This window comes from Filicampus tigris, chromosome 13 (genome assembly GCF_054856515.1).
Source record: "Filicampus tigris isolate MCC_2025a chromosome 13, RoL_Ftig_1.0, whole genome shotgun sequence".
NCBI classification, from domain to species: Eukaryota; Metazoa; Chordata; class Actinopteri; order Syngnathiformes; family Syngnathidae; genus Filicampus; species Filicampus tigris.
In genome coordinates, this window is record NC_141229.1 from 12513869 (window position 1) to 12528644 (window position 14776).

Consider the following 14776-nt stretch of genomic DNA (forward strand, 5'->3'; position numbering starts at 1 on the left):
CGCCTATTTTTTCTTTATTAAATAAACTTCAACAGTTGATATTCTTGGCTGGATTTTTTTTCTTTCACAGTTGGCCTTGTGACACATGCTCCTTTCATTTGCACAGTGCCAGTGATATAATGTCATATGTAGGTCAATACTAAATTTGCTTCTTGCATATGCATTTTTGTGAAAACAAAGTCCCCTTGTACTATCATTGGAAATACGTTTAAGAATGTTTTCATTATCTAGATAAGAAATTATGTTGCTTTTGGTTATCAGTTGTGGAATGTAGGTTTGGAGGTCTTTTCGTGCATTGAGATTGAGTCTTCAGTCTTCAGTTTAGCAACTGAGAGACAAGTCACTGATATGGCCTCATGAATTGATGCAACACGTCACTTGAATGTAAGGGTGGGAAAAAGTCTGTGGGCCACTAAATCCTGGAGAGCATTCGATTCTCGCAGACATACAACTCTAAAAACAGATAAAACCTTGGAGTATCTGTAACAAAAGCCTCAAAATACACGTTCTCATAATATATAATATTAATATACATATTTTAGATCATTTCATCATATTCACTTTAAAAGACAAGATCCGTACACCACAATGGAAATATAAGGAAGAATAAAAACAATTTCTCTTCAAATTTTAAAGTATGATTTTTTTAATCAAAGGACAATCGTTTTCTTTTTGAATCCACCATCTATCAGCAGATGTACAAACACCTTAAAACAAATAACAGGCGCGCGCTTCATCCGACGCTAATGTTGCATTCAAAGACAATCGGAAACAGCAGGTGTCGTAGTTCCTGCATTTTCGTTGCGTTCGAGTCAACAGCTGTGTTGTGAAACACGTGGCTGTGCATAAAATAGTTTCCTGTCTAAATCACCCCCGTAACATAATCGATCATTTGCGCCGAATAATCTGTCCACAGCTATGGTGTTTTTCCCATGCCATGTGTTTAAGTAACTGACCTGAATACACGTTTTGACATTTAAATCGCGTGACGTGTTGTACAATAAGGTGGTCATATCACGCAGGGATAGCTTTGAATTGTGTAACGATGTTATTTAGTTGAGGTTACTTGGAAGAAAGACTATTTTAATACATTATACAGTCATTTACTTTGCCTGCCTGCATTAAAAAAACAGATCAGTACTTTCTACTCCTTAATGTGTTAATATTGGATTCGTCAGTTTTTTCAACTTCTGATGACGACATGACAAAAAAAAAAAACATTTGAGATTTTTTTTAACATCTTCTGACGATCTAACATTCTACTCAAATAAATACATAAAACAGATTAAAAATGAACAAAAACGATTAGAAAATATATATGTTTTATATGTTTACCAGAAAACAAACAAAGCAAACAACATAAATAAGAGATACATGATGGAGAATAAATGAAAAAGGGTCAAATGCATGAATAAGAACCCCAAATTAATAGTAACTTAAAGAAAACAACCCAAAAATAAAGGTACGTAATAGAAAATGAATGAAAGAAAACCAAAAAAATCTAAAAGATAAAAAGAAAAAACGCAGGGGGGAGACTTAAAATTGATCAAATAAAAACGGGTATTGCATTATGTCGATCCACTTGCGTTTACAATTCGACATTATCCTTTCTTAATGTGCGACACTGTGCTATACGTGCAACGTCTTTGAATTCCCACAGTCCACGAAGGCAGCATACACTCGATCGACCTTTCGCCTAGTTTAACGGATAGCAGTTCACCGGGTTTACTCTGACACTGCTGACTCGCGAGGCCACGCCCACCAACGGCCACGCACCCCGTTTCCTCCAACCGCCCGCTGAGCATGCACTGTCCACGCGCACGCTGCCCGCCGATTGGCTGAGGCGCTGCACACACACGATTGCGATTGGCCGAGTGTTGCCACCCGCCCGGTGCGCGTTGCGAGTTTTGTTTTTCTTTTTTCTCTCCGCCCCCTGTTTTACTCACACAGCTGAGAGAAAAGAGGGAGCCAGTCCGAGAGTGGTGGAAAAAAAAAAGAAGCAACCTCAGTCAGCCCTGCCTCAGAACAAGCAGCGGCACCGGGAAGCGCCGTTTCTTTGTTCACTTAACTGGGCTTTGACCAGCAAGAAAAAGTGACATTTGAACGTTTTGTTCACGCATGCCATCCCGGAAGTATATCGAAATGGACCCTCGCGGGGTAAGACACATTTCTTTCCCCTCTATAGTTGTTTTAACCGTTGTGAGGTCTTTATTTTTGTACCCTAACTTGTTAATGAGCGTTTGATTGTCATGACTTGCTTAACCGTCAACGTGACGCAACGTGCGGTCATTTTTGAAGAATGACAGCATCCTTTTAGCGCGAAATCGCACCTTACGTCACTTTTTTTTCGGTGCACAGTTCGTCATCTTTTTTTATTCAGACTTTTCATTTGTGGCATTGTCAATCAAACATATAACTTTTTCTTTTTCCATGATCGTGTGTCTGCATGTAAGCCTATGTAGAGTGCTTATTTACTGTAAGAAGGCATAACAGGTATGAGCAAGCTTCCAGAGGCAAACTTGCTTTATGGGGATTTCACATGGCTCATCTGGGCAGCACGTCACTCTTTGGTCTATATTTGGCCATGGGAGGTGTCCTGGCTCCAAATGTGGGGCAGTGCATGCTGGGCCAGGGTGTAGTCACTCAACAGCCCTACACCCTCTCACTTGGTTTCCTAGTTGAGATGCAGGAAACAGTGATTGAGCAGCCAGTCTTACCCATTGTCAGTCCGGTTATTTCCGCGCCGTGATGCGACCTGAGTCAGACATTGATCGTTTACGCCGCTCTTTCCTTCAGAACAAGTCCGCCGATCAGTGCGGGTCCTACGCAAAGCGGAGGAGGCATGACACCACCGAGCAGCTCGTCCCCGGTGGCAACAGCAGATGCTCTCCCGGTCTGGAGTACACGGACCTGGAGGCCGCTGAGGCGCTGGTGTGCATGAGCTCCTGGGGCCACTTTGTTGGTGGCAACAGGCCCAATCCCTGCAAGCCCCGACCCCTGACCCCGGCCTCGGACTCTTGCGACTCCATCCTACCACCCGAGCTCCCGGAGCCCTCGAAAGACTTTGTGTCCCTTTCCTCTCTGGTAAGATTCCCACCACTGACCATGTGTTCCCGAACTCCGCGACACATAATTGGTTGTTTTTTCTGGGTGGATAAATAGCCTTAAGATTACGTTTGATGTAATACAGTGAACCCCTGTATATTCTGGTGGCATATTGGTGTCAGGAAACAATTTGGACTGAGTTGAGGAGCTTCGTTCAGAAAAACAAAACTAGTCATTTGCTGCCACCTTGTGGCCTCTATAGACAAGTAGGAACATTTTTAAGTGGAATCAATTACTCAGCAGACAAAGCTGATTTTGGAGCCGATCACGATCATCAAGTTAAGAAAAAAAAAAAAGATAACCGAACACCGATGCGATCAAAAGATGTACCAATTTTGCCAGTCTATTGAAACAACTTGTTCATTTACTGCTAAGTCGACTCGCGCTGTTCACAAGGGAGTGGGACTGGACCAGCCCCCGAAAAGCCAAAATTCGCACATAATTGATGCCCACTGAAATGCAATGGAAAAAAATGATACCAATTAAACACAAAAAAAAAATTCCTCCAAACTCTGATAAACATCCACTACATGGAAAATGGAGGGGTAAAACCCAATCAATGACGTCAGTGATTGAATGGCAAATAATGACGTTACAACAGATCACAGATTTTGCATATAATGCGAAATATCTGCCGATGCGGTCCGGCCTATCAGATCTTTGTAAAATCTAGTACACACCACATTTTGACTGAAGTTATCTGGGATAGCAAAGGAGGTCAAGATGGGATAGAAAATGGATGGATTTGGGTCATTTTGGGTTGAAAAAGTTTGGGGGAAGAGCAGTGACCAGTAACCAGCTTTGGGAAATCATCCAATTTCACCTAATAAGTCTTAAAAAATGTATATATTTCAAATAATATATGTTTGGTCAATTATCTATGCCAGTGACTTATAGTGGCAGGCAGAACAATTAACTAATTCACTGCCATAGACACATTCACTTGCCTTTTCAAAGTCCAGCCATACAATCCCAGAAATGTATTTATATTTTTCTCAGTTTTTTTTTTTGAAAATGTTTGGCAATAAATGAGTTAAATATATCTCCCACAACTGGTAGGAGGTATATAATTAACCCACCATCTTTGTGGTGTGGGGTAGTTCACCTAATTGGCTCAAGTAAGGTTGTGAAATACTTGAGTCAACTAAGAATTTTCAGGAATTTTTCGATATCCCTCAGCGCACCTGATGAGCTCTCATGGTACACTGGTTGCAAATCATTGCTTTCGACAAATCCTCCTTTTGCGTGCAGGATCGTAAAAATCTGTTCTGTCAAACTTCTTACGACTTGTGTTGAGGCCTCCCCTGATTGTTATCTTTGCTCTCATCACAGTGTATGACTCCGCCTCACAGCCCCAGCTTTGCCGAGACCTTATCCTCCAGCAGCGGCGCGTCCTCGCAATGCGCTGCCTCCTCTGTGGCCAAGAGCCCGCCCTCGCTCGCCCCTCCCTGCAGGTCCATGGCGACGAGCGTAATCCGACACACGGCGGACAGCTCCCCGTGCCAATACCACATTCCGGTGGCCCCCAATTTAGAGAAGGCGACGGCCCGCCAGCAGCAGCAGCAGCGGCAGCCTAGCATCACGCCTCCTTCTCCTCTTCTTGCGCTTCCTGACACACCCTCGACAACAGAGGCCGGTCCTCCCAAGCCTTCTTTGGACAATGTCCCCGCACCCATTCCTGTTAACAGGCAACCTCAAAACAGCCTCACCGCTCAGGCGACCCTGACCCCGCCTCCAGTCACCAGCCCTCAAATCATCTGCCAGATGTTCCCCTTTAGCGGCCAATCAGGTATAATATCAGCCTTAATCCCCAGCGCAGTCCAGACGTCCTCCGCCGGGGCCCGCACCGCCTCCGCGCCCATTCTGCCCCAGCCTGCCTCCGCCAACCCCGCCGCAGTGCAGCAGTCCCTCATCGTGGGCTCGGCGGTGCCTCAGGGCACGGTCATGCTGGTCCTCCCCCAGTCCTCGGTCCCCCAGGCCCCTCATGGCCCCCAGACTGTCATGACGCTGGGCAACACCAAACTGCTCCCGCTGGCACCGGCTCCCGTCTACGTGCCCACGGGGCCCGGCGGCAGCAGCGGCGCCGCCACGAAGATGGACTTTTCCCGCCGGAGAAACTACGTGTGCAACTTCCCCGGCTGCAGGAAGACGTACTTCAAAAGCTCGCACCTCAAGGCTCATCTTCGCACGCACACGGGTGAGCATTTGTTGGCCCGTCGTTGATTACTCACAAGGATGGGGAATTCAGTGCGGCAGCCGCAACGTCCTGTTTGTAAGAATTTCACAGTGGAGGAGAGTGATCTCACCAGTTGTTTCCCCAACCGCGATTGCGCCAAGGCACATATTTTACACACCAAACAAAAATGTTAAAAAGTTAATACACCAAACCGTTGCAACCTGCGGAGGAAGGGACCTAACCCCACTATGAATTTTGAAAAAAAAAAAAAGTCAATAGTTTATATTAGAAATATACCACAAATTATCATCCTAAACTCAGACGATCCAGATGATTTGATTTTGAGAAAAATGCTCCTGAAGTGCATGTGTCCATGCATATGCAGTGAAGACTCTCCATAACGTCCACTAACAACCCAGGCTAAACTTAGCTCCTCCCTGACATTAAAAGAGATGCATCACTTCAACATAGTTCCTAATAGCAATAATAATATTAATCTGGATTTATATAGTGTTTTTTTTCAGATACTCAATGACAAGAAAAAAAGAGATACAACAATAAAACAAAACGATAACTGACAACAGAAATGAAAGAAAAGCCGGTTTGAACAGGTGGGTTTTGAGAAGCGATTTGATGTTTCTAATGAGTCTCTAGTTCCTGATGGATCGTGGGAATGAGTTCCGGAGGGTGGGGGCAGCGGCGGCGAAGGCTCGGTCCCCCAAGGTACAGCACTTTGTGCGGGTGATGGGTGAGAGGAAGTTGGAGTCAGCAGAACGATAGGTGTGGGTGGTACAGTGGTATTGCAGGAAGTTGGGAGACATACGGAGGGGCCAGGTTATGGATGGTCAACAGAAGAACTTTGTATTGGATACGATATTCGATGGGGAGCTGTTGTAGTGTAGGGGGGGTGATATGTTCCTTGGAATGGGTGTGTGTGGAGGTGGGCAGCAGAATTCTGGACATATTGCAATTTTTGGAAATGAGTGGAGGGAAGTCTATTGCAGTAATCGAGTCTGGAAGTAATATGAAAGAATGAATGATCGGCTGTGGTATGGGAGAGGGAGGGACAGAGGCGTACAATGTTCCAGAGGTAAAGTAACGATGTTTTAGTGATGTGGTTGATATGGGATTGGAATGAGAGGGTAGAGTCCATTATGATACCAAGGTTGCAAACGGAGGGGCAGGGGGTGACCTTGTGACCGTCGGGAGATGGTGTCCCAAACACCAATTACTACTTCCTACTAGCCAGTGCTTTGGTGCCATCTTGTGTGTATTTTAGAATATTAGCGTGACAGCACAAAAGCTGAGAGTAGAAGAGATTTTCAGTGAATAGTAGAGTACAATAAACCTCCGTTGTGGGGGTTACATTCCAGACCACCCTGCAATAAGTGAAGTCCACAATATAGAAACACTCAACTTAAATACTCCCGAGGCATGTTTTTTTTTAATAGTATTTACAGCACTTGGTTTTTTAAAGTTTTTAACCACTTTTGAAAATAATGCAAACACATTTAACATATTTACAGAGTGCAAGAGCAATGGATAACACATAAATATTATACAGTGTACCAGTCCCGCTATATTTACAGTAATCAAATCCTGTTTTTTTTCCAAACTAACAACGCATTCAGTAATTTTCAATAAAAACTAGGCTGTGCGTTTAAAGGGGAGTTCAACCCAAACTTATTTTTTTTCCAGAATATGTTCTATACGGCATTCTGATAAATATTGCGTTTGTGTAAAAGAAGTTAAGCAGCAAAATGCACCCGGTTTTAGCCATCTCAAGGGGCGGCCATTTTGTCCCTTCTGCCGACTGAAGATGACATCGAAGTTGCTCAGGGCTCAGATAACCACCAAACATGGCTCACCTGTTTTCTGAAGCTGAGCCATGATTGGTCATTATCTGAGCCCTGAGCAACTTCGCTGTCATCTTCAGTCGACAGAAGTGACAAAATGGCAGCCGCCTGAATGAGCTAAAAATGGCTAGATTTCTCATATTACACGAACGCAATATTAATCAGAATGCCGTGTTTAGAATAGTAGGCCTGCATAGAACATATTCTGGTAAAAAATGTTTGGGTTGACTTTAACTTGTTAACCTGTTCTTCTTTCAAATTAAACTGTCTCAAAGTAACTTGTATGCCACCGTCTAGTGGTCATTAGCGGAATTACACCCCTAATAGATGAGCGTTGGACCAAAATAGAGTTATTAACTGGGGGACCGCAAACCTTGAACCAGCAATGGAGGAGGTTTTACTGTATAGACTCCACAGAGGGGGGAAAAAAAACAAGAATCCGTGAATAGTGAACTGCAAATAGGCTGGGGTTTCACTGTATGCCTGCTTGTCATTATGTTGCTGGCATAGATAGATCAGCAACAATAGATCACATGCAAATATATTGAACTAAAAGTTAAATACAACTGAACTGCACTTAGGCTATGATTTTGTGGTACCCATACCACAATTTTAGAATCACAGCTCTACACATTGATGTGTTATGACTGCTAAACTGTTTTTTTTTTTTGTAGGTGAGAAGCCGTTCAGCTGCAGCTGGGAGGGCTGCGACAAAAGGTTCGCCCGGTCCGACGAGCTCTCCCGCCACCGGCGGACGCACACCGGCGAAAAGAAGTTTGTGTGCCCCGTGTGTGACCGACGATTCATGCGCAGCGATCACCTCACCAAACACGCCCGGCGCCATATGACCACCAAGAAAATTCCCACCTGGCAGGCTGACGTTCGCAACTTGAACAAGATGGCAGCCGGCAAGAACCCTCCCGCCAAACCCAGCCTGGCCACAATAAGCATGCTGGTACCTGCCGGCTCTCAGTAGGCAAGGACACTTAACCAATGCAGGGAGCGGCCCGGCACATACGGCCGTCTTGACTCACGGGAATAAAAGAAAAAAAAATACATGCACTGGACCTTTACATCTCTACTGCTCATTTGTACATTTACACAAAAGGATTCTTTTTGTTTAATGGATGCACTCTTTGCCAAAGCCTTTGTACGACTTTGAATTTCGTATTTTCCACCCTTCTGCAACATTTTTTATTTGTTGTGACACATATGTGAATGTTTTGTTGCGTGTCCTATTTGAGGAACGTGTTGACATATACATAAACAATGTAAATATTCATATGTAATCAACATTACTATGATAATACCTTTATGATTACCGCGTACCTCTATATGTAACTTTCATATTATTTAATACATATTTGTAATTAAAAAGATGACTCATTTACTGTTCACTTTGTCTTTGTTGTTCTTTTCAACTTTGAGTCATTACTTTTCCAGTATCTAATCCAGGAAAAACAAGGTGTGGGCTCTGTTGAGTCAGCGATCTTCCAAAAAAGACACAGAGTGGTGCCTTCCCACCTCCTGCTTGTCACACCATTCGCCCTCGCCGCCCTTTTTTGGTCTGAAGCTCGCACGCGCATCCTCCCGAATGTGCTGAAGAGAATGTGGGACAGCTTCCTTTCTGGCCCAGCGATTGGTTTATCGGCGCTATAAAAGCTTGGTTTCGTAAGACCACGCACAGACGTCATGTCTTGTTTATTCACCAGGCTGCCAGACTTCTCAATGAGTCAGGGCAGACTAAAAATGTTGAGTGTGCTCTCTCCTTTTTTGCGCGCCACTGATCTCATTCACTTTTGGTCACATGGGGCAAAGCGAAAGATATTGCTTGATAAAGCTCACCTTGACATATGATGATTGAAAACTCGTTATGATACATTATGGACACTTTGATTCCACTGATTTAAATGTGACATACTGTACAAAAAAGGGGCAGCACTGTTGAGTAGTGGATAGAATTTATGCCTCACAGCCTGAGGTTGTGAGTTCTTCACGCTAGCATCCTGTTCCACCAGGTACTCCAACTTCCTCCCATATTCCATAATCAAGTATGGTAGGTTAATTGAAGACTAAATTGTCTGAATACGAGTGTAAATTATTGTTTTCTATATGTTCCCTGCTGCAAGTGGCTGTTGACCAGTCCAGGGTGTCCCCCGCCATCCCCTCACCCAAAATCAGCCAGGATAGGCTCCAACTTTCCGTTTCCCTAATAGGACAAGCACTATTCTGTAATAACATCCTGTCATTTTCGATACTGCTTATTCTCGTTACGGTTACCTAACTATTATATAGTTATCATAATTTGATATTTTTATGTAATGAAAATATAACTTATATAAGGCAACTTGCATCCAGTGTGCCAGCATTGGCTTAGCAGTTCACACAACCTCTATGCTTCTGGTAGTGGTTTGACTTAGCAACAGCGCCCTCCTTCCAATCAGAGAGAGAGAAAAATGAACTGTTGGGGGCGCGACCAATCACATCTCTTGCCTCCATACCCGCCCCTTTGCCTTACTGACCGACTTACTTGCGGTTGGGTTAGTCCTCACGTGCGCGGTCAATAGCGACATCTAGCGGCTTAATTGAAACATTACCCTAACTTCTTGTTAAAAAAGAAAAAAGAATCAAGCAAATAAAAAACAGGAATGAAACAGAACATTGTTGCTTAAAATGTCCCATAAATGTACGTTAAATCAATAGTTTTACGTGTAAACGAGAGGTCACGTGACCCACAATCGATTCGTTCGGCGGTAAAAAAAAACGTAAATGACTATTAATTTAGAAATATTATTCATGCCTCTTTGTGTAGACAAAACACACGAGCACATATATGGAATTTGTAGGGTAAAAAAACCCCAATTATTTCCATTTTTAAATTGAATGTTTCTTCTTCGTATCTATTGGTTGCTATGGTTACAGTACACGCATGACTAGTACATTTAGAGAAAAGAATGGAGAATGGAGAAATTAGACCCTGATTGTGTAAGGTCCTCCATAGTATATAACGGCAAACGTTCTGAATTCCGAATGAAGACATACCGGATGCATTAAATTCGGCAAACATGTACGGTAAGTTCAAACGACATTGAATGTAGCTATTGTTCATTTTAGCAAACTTGCAGCATTGTTCGTCACGAGCGTAACTCTCTTTAGATCAATTAATAGTTAATCAAAGCCTCTATCATCAACATATTCGTTGCTGTTTACAGGTTAGCATAAAAAACGAACAAACAAAACCGCGATAATTTATGGTATAGCCTAATAGTTTTGGGGACGGGGGTATAATGATACCTAACTAATGGCAAACATGTTCATTTCTTGTTGCAGGTGATCTGAGGGCAAAACCTTCACAGGTGTGGTAATATAATATCCTCTTAAATTTTATTTCCCTGGGTTCTCTGTGACTGCTCTACTTCATCATGGAGATTGGAGAAAAGCTAAAAGAGCTCAACATGACAACAGATGAAATAAAGAGATTAACAAAGGCATTTAAAGACGAGAAATTCAGGGAGATGCTGAATGATTACGCCCAGGAGATAGCGGATCCGGAGAATAGGAGAATCTATGAGGAGGAGATTGCTATACTGGAGAAGGAAAGGGGAAACAACATAGAGTTCATCCACCCGAAGCCATTCAGGGCCCTTAGGACCAGTGTGAACCGCAAGCAGAAGTGCTATATCAACATCTGCGCTAATGACAAAGTTGGGAAGCCTGAGTGTAAGTGGGGGGTGTCTGAGGACGGTCGCAGAGGGCAGTGCTGGTCACTGCCTCACAATCTGCACCCAGGAAGGCAAGACACCGATCCAAAAGGGAACAAAATCATGATCTATGATGTCATTTTCCACCCTGACACCCTTCACATAGCAAACAAAAAGGCAGAATTCATGCGAATGGTGACCAGCACGGCCATTCAGGGAATCCAGGATGCCTTTAAAGTGACGCTGGACAAAAACAATGTGAGGGAGATGAACACAAAATACAAGGGCACGCCTCAGCCTTGTGTCATCCGTAAAGCCATCCCTGGATATACAGCCAAGCCTCCTGAAGATCATCCACTTGCCTTCCCATACCCAGATGAACAAAAAACAAAACCTAGCCACGATCCCATACCTAAGAGCTTCCAAATTAAGAATGAGAAAAGCAAAGTGCCCACCGAGCCAAGCTACACCGTGAAATACAGATCGTTCATCGACCTACAGGACTTCAGATGCTCCAGGGACTCCGGAAAGAGCCCCAGGCCCAAAGAGATCATCGTCACTATCGACCTACCGCTGCTGAAGTCGGTGGCAGACGCCAACCTGGAAGTGAAGGAGAAAAGTCTGCTGCTGGAGTCTGAGACGCCCGCCTACAGGCTGGAGCTGCCTCTGTCCTACCCAGTGGACGAGGAGCGAGGAGAAGCCAAGTTCAGCAAGCAGAGAGGACAACTGATGGTCACGCTGCCCGTCCTTCCCTCCAATGAGGTGATGGAGCTTTGCTGGAGTAATAACGGGACGGAATGTGGCACGGAGGAGCAGGAGATGGAAGCTGAAGAAAGTCAAGTAGTTGAAGAAGAGACGATTAAAGGCCAGGACAGTGTTGACGGTGAGGAAAGTGGGATGGGCCATCAGCAAGAAGATATCGGTGAGGAGGAGAAGTTGAACGGTCAACAACTTGCGGAGGAGGAAAAAGGAGCTGAAGAAAAGAGAAGAGAGAATTCACAGGAAAATGGAGAACAGAATGTTCTTTACAATAAAGAAGGTTTGGTCAACCTCATTGAAAACAAAAAGAAGGATCCAGCGAGAGAAGAAGATGCGCCGCAGAGAAATGATTCCAATCAAGAAAACCCAGCAAGTTTTGATCTGCTCCAGATTTCAACTGTGCTCCCCGCTCAACCTTCTAGTGGTGTGGAAAATGTGGACTCGTGTTCAGACTCAAGAGTCCAAGTGGAGGATGGTGTTGAGAAACCTGAGATGGGCAATCAGCAAGAAGATGTCGATATTAGTGAGGAGGAGCACTTGACGGAGAAGAGAACATGTGAAGAACTTGTGGTGGAGGACGCAAAAGAAACTGGAGAACAGGATGACATTCGCGTTAAAAAAAGTCAGGTCAACCTCACTGATAATGAAAGTAAGTGTCCTGTGAGGGAAGAGGAGCAGGTGGCAGGGAAAAGACGCGGGGAGGATACACAAGAAAGTGGAGAACAGGATGTACTGTGCCTTGAAGAAAGTCAGTCCAACCTCAGTGAAAATAAAAGTAAGACTCAAGTGAGGGATGAAGATGCACCGGAAAGACGACACACTCAAATAAACCCAGCAAGTGTTGATCCACTTCAGATTTCTGCGGCACGAGAAGATGCATATTTACAGCCAAGTATCCAAGTGAAGAACGAAAATATGAAAGAAGCTGCAGAGACCGAAGAGAAGGATGTTAAGGTGAGTCCCGACAATCTGTGTGGCATTCATTCCTTTCATTTTCATTCAGCAAAGAAAAATGAACTAGAAAAGTGCCACATTTCAATTTGAATTGGATTTGATTTAAAGATTTGTTAATCCAGAAGGCATTTTATATCATGGACAATTGTGTATTTTTTTTTTAGAGCAGAATACAGTTTTCCAAGTACTACCATGGTGAAATTGAAATAAAGTGGCATTAAGTGTTCATCAAAAAGGAGGCATAGGTTTTATTCCTAAGAAGTATGTTTATGACTTGTGTTATGTTTATGATTGATGCAACATTATATAGTTTAAAAATTAACACTAGGATTTTATAGGCAAAAACTTGATAAATGATGGTTCAATAAGTTTAATTTAAAAATACCTAAATAAGTATTTGAAAGCAAACAGCTCTAAAAGATAAAATGCAAATATATTGTACCTCAAAAGTTAAATACAACTGAACTGAACAAATGTGCTGTATTGTATTTAAAAACTCTGAGTTTCTCAGGGCTCAGGTAATGACCGATCACAGCTCACCTGTTTTCTGAAGCTAAACCATGATTGGTCGTTATCTGAGCCTTGAGCAACTGTGATGTCATCCGCCGACAGAAGTGATAAAATGGCCGCCCCCTGAGGTGGCTAAAAAAAGGGTGAATTTTGCTGCTTAACTCATATTCCACAAACGCAACATTAATCAGAATGCCATGTTTAGACTAGTGAAGGTGCATAGAACATGTTATTGCAAAAGTTTTTCGGGGGTTGACGTCCTCTTTAAACCACGCTCTTAAGTTTGAATAATTAATAAATAAACATTTTTGAGAATCACTGATTTAAAGAGAGATTTTCTAGGTATATATTTTCAAAAAGAGCCTATTTGTGAGATTGCTCTTTACTTTTAACTCCAAAATGCAGCCTATAGTACATTACATGAACTGCTGCGCTCAAAGCGATTTCCGGCTAACGTCAACCTGAACAAATAAATATTAGAATCAGAAAGTGGGGCACAATTTTCAGTTGTTTTTTTGTTGTTGTTTTTTAAACTGAAATATGAGAACTCTGGTATCTTTATTTCATTGTTTGTGTTTCATTAAACCATTTCATTTTTAGACTGCCAATTGAAAATGGAAAGAACAAATGAGACAAATTCCTGACAACTGAAAGAACACCGTGATTCAGCATTTCCACCACCAACAGTTGCCTTTATGGACGCAGTGGTCCAATTAATCACTGGGTGTAACATCCACTTTGACAACACACACACCTACAAAAAGACACCTCCTAAACATAACAATAGCAGGTGGCGCCACTAAAGTGTGAGATCTGATGACACCGTGTCTCCCACAACAGCACAGCTCACCCTTTGAAGATGCCAGGCAGATACAAAGGGAACTTAGGGAAGGGAACAATAAGATGTTTGCAAACCAATACTGTCACCTAGTGGCATTGTATATGGCTGGAATTACCCAGTCCAAAAAAAACCCACAATAATAAAGTAATATGTTTTTTTGTCTTTATTAGATGGGACTACAGAAGGACAAACCATCTGGTGAAGCCCGCCCAAAAGAAATAAGCTTGAAAAACACCAAAGAAACAAGCGAGACTCCGGAGGAAGCTTCTTACATGGGAGGAGGCGACAAAGCCAGCCACATACCTGAGGAAAGCACCCAAATCTCGACAAAGGATGAGGTGAGGATGAAGGAAGAGGAGGATCGGCCGGAAAAGGAGCTCATCCAAAAACCAGAACCAGAAGAGAAGCCGCCGCCTGTTTCACTGAGGGAAATTGACCAAGACGGAAACGTGACCGTGTTCAATGATCACGCCACATCAGCGGGATTCCTCTTCCAGAACTCGCTCATGTATGAACTTGACTGAGACTGAAGAATTGCTAGATTGTTCAACACATTTTTTGTATCACAAAAACCTGGCATCCGAACAGGAGTTTGTAGACTTTCGCTATCAACTGTGTCAGTTTTAGATAAATCTCCAACAGGAAGTGACAAATAAACGGCTTGAAGCAAACACTCTTGTCTGTTATTGGAAGAGTTGTATGAGTGACAACAGGTGTTTAAGGAATACCTAAAAAAAAAAGTTTTTAAACATTTTGTAAGTGTGGAAGGGGTAAAATTATATTCAAATTGTTTCATTTTGTTAATGGTCTGCCTTAGGGCTGAACAATGAATAAAATTGAGATGACATCACAATGAAGTAGAATGCAATTTTCA

At 43.1% G+C, this 14776-nt stretch overlaps 2 protein-coding genes across 3 annotated transcripts; both read left to right on the forward strand.

Moving 5' to 3' along the window:
* The first annotated feature begins 1926 nt into the window (after positions 1 to 1926).
* On the forward strand, positions 1927 to 8532 carry klf11b (Kruppel like factor 11b). The gene is made up of 4 exons (XM_086048624.1): positions 1927 to 2157; positions 2797 to 3084; positions 4438 to 5302; positions 7812 to 8532. Exons 1-4 carry the CDS (start codon positions 2119 to 2121, stop codon positions 8111 to 8113), a joined length of 1494 nt encoding a protein of 497 aa, XP_085904750.1. The 5' UTR covers positions 1927 to 2118; the 3' UTR covers positions 8114 to 8532.
* A 1456-nt stretch (positions 8533 to 9988) lies between these two features.
* dnaaf2 (dynein axonemal assembly factor 2) lies at positions 9989 to 14573 on the forward strand. 2 transcript variants are annotated; one of them, XM_086049542.1, is made up of 3 exons: positions 9989 to 10209; positions 10468 to 12551; positions 14073 to 14573. In XM_086049542.1, exons 2-3 carry the CDS (start codon positions 10560 to 10562, stop codon positions 14424 to 14426), a joined length of 2346 nt encoding a protein of 781 aa, XP_085905668.1. In that variant the 5' UTR covers positions 9989 to 10209; positions 10468 to 10559; the 3' UTR covers positions 14427 to 14573. The 2 variants fall into 2 exon arrangements, with proteins under 2 accessions (XP_085905668.1, XP_085905669.1); XM_086049543.1 differs by lacking the exon at positions 9989 to 10209 and adding an exon at positions 10268 to 10349.
* The last annotated feature ends 203 nt before the right edge of the window (positions 14574 to 14776 follow it).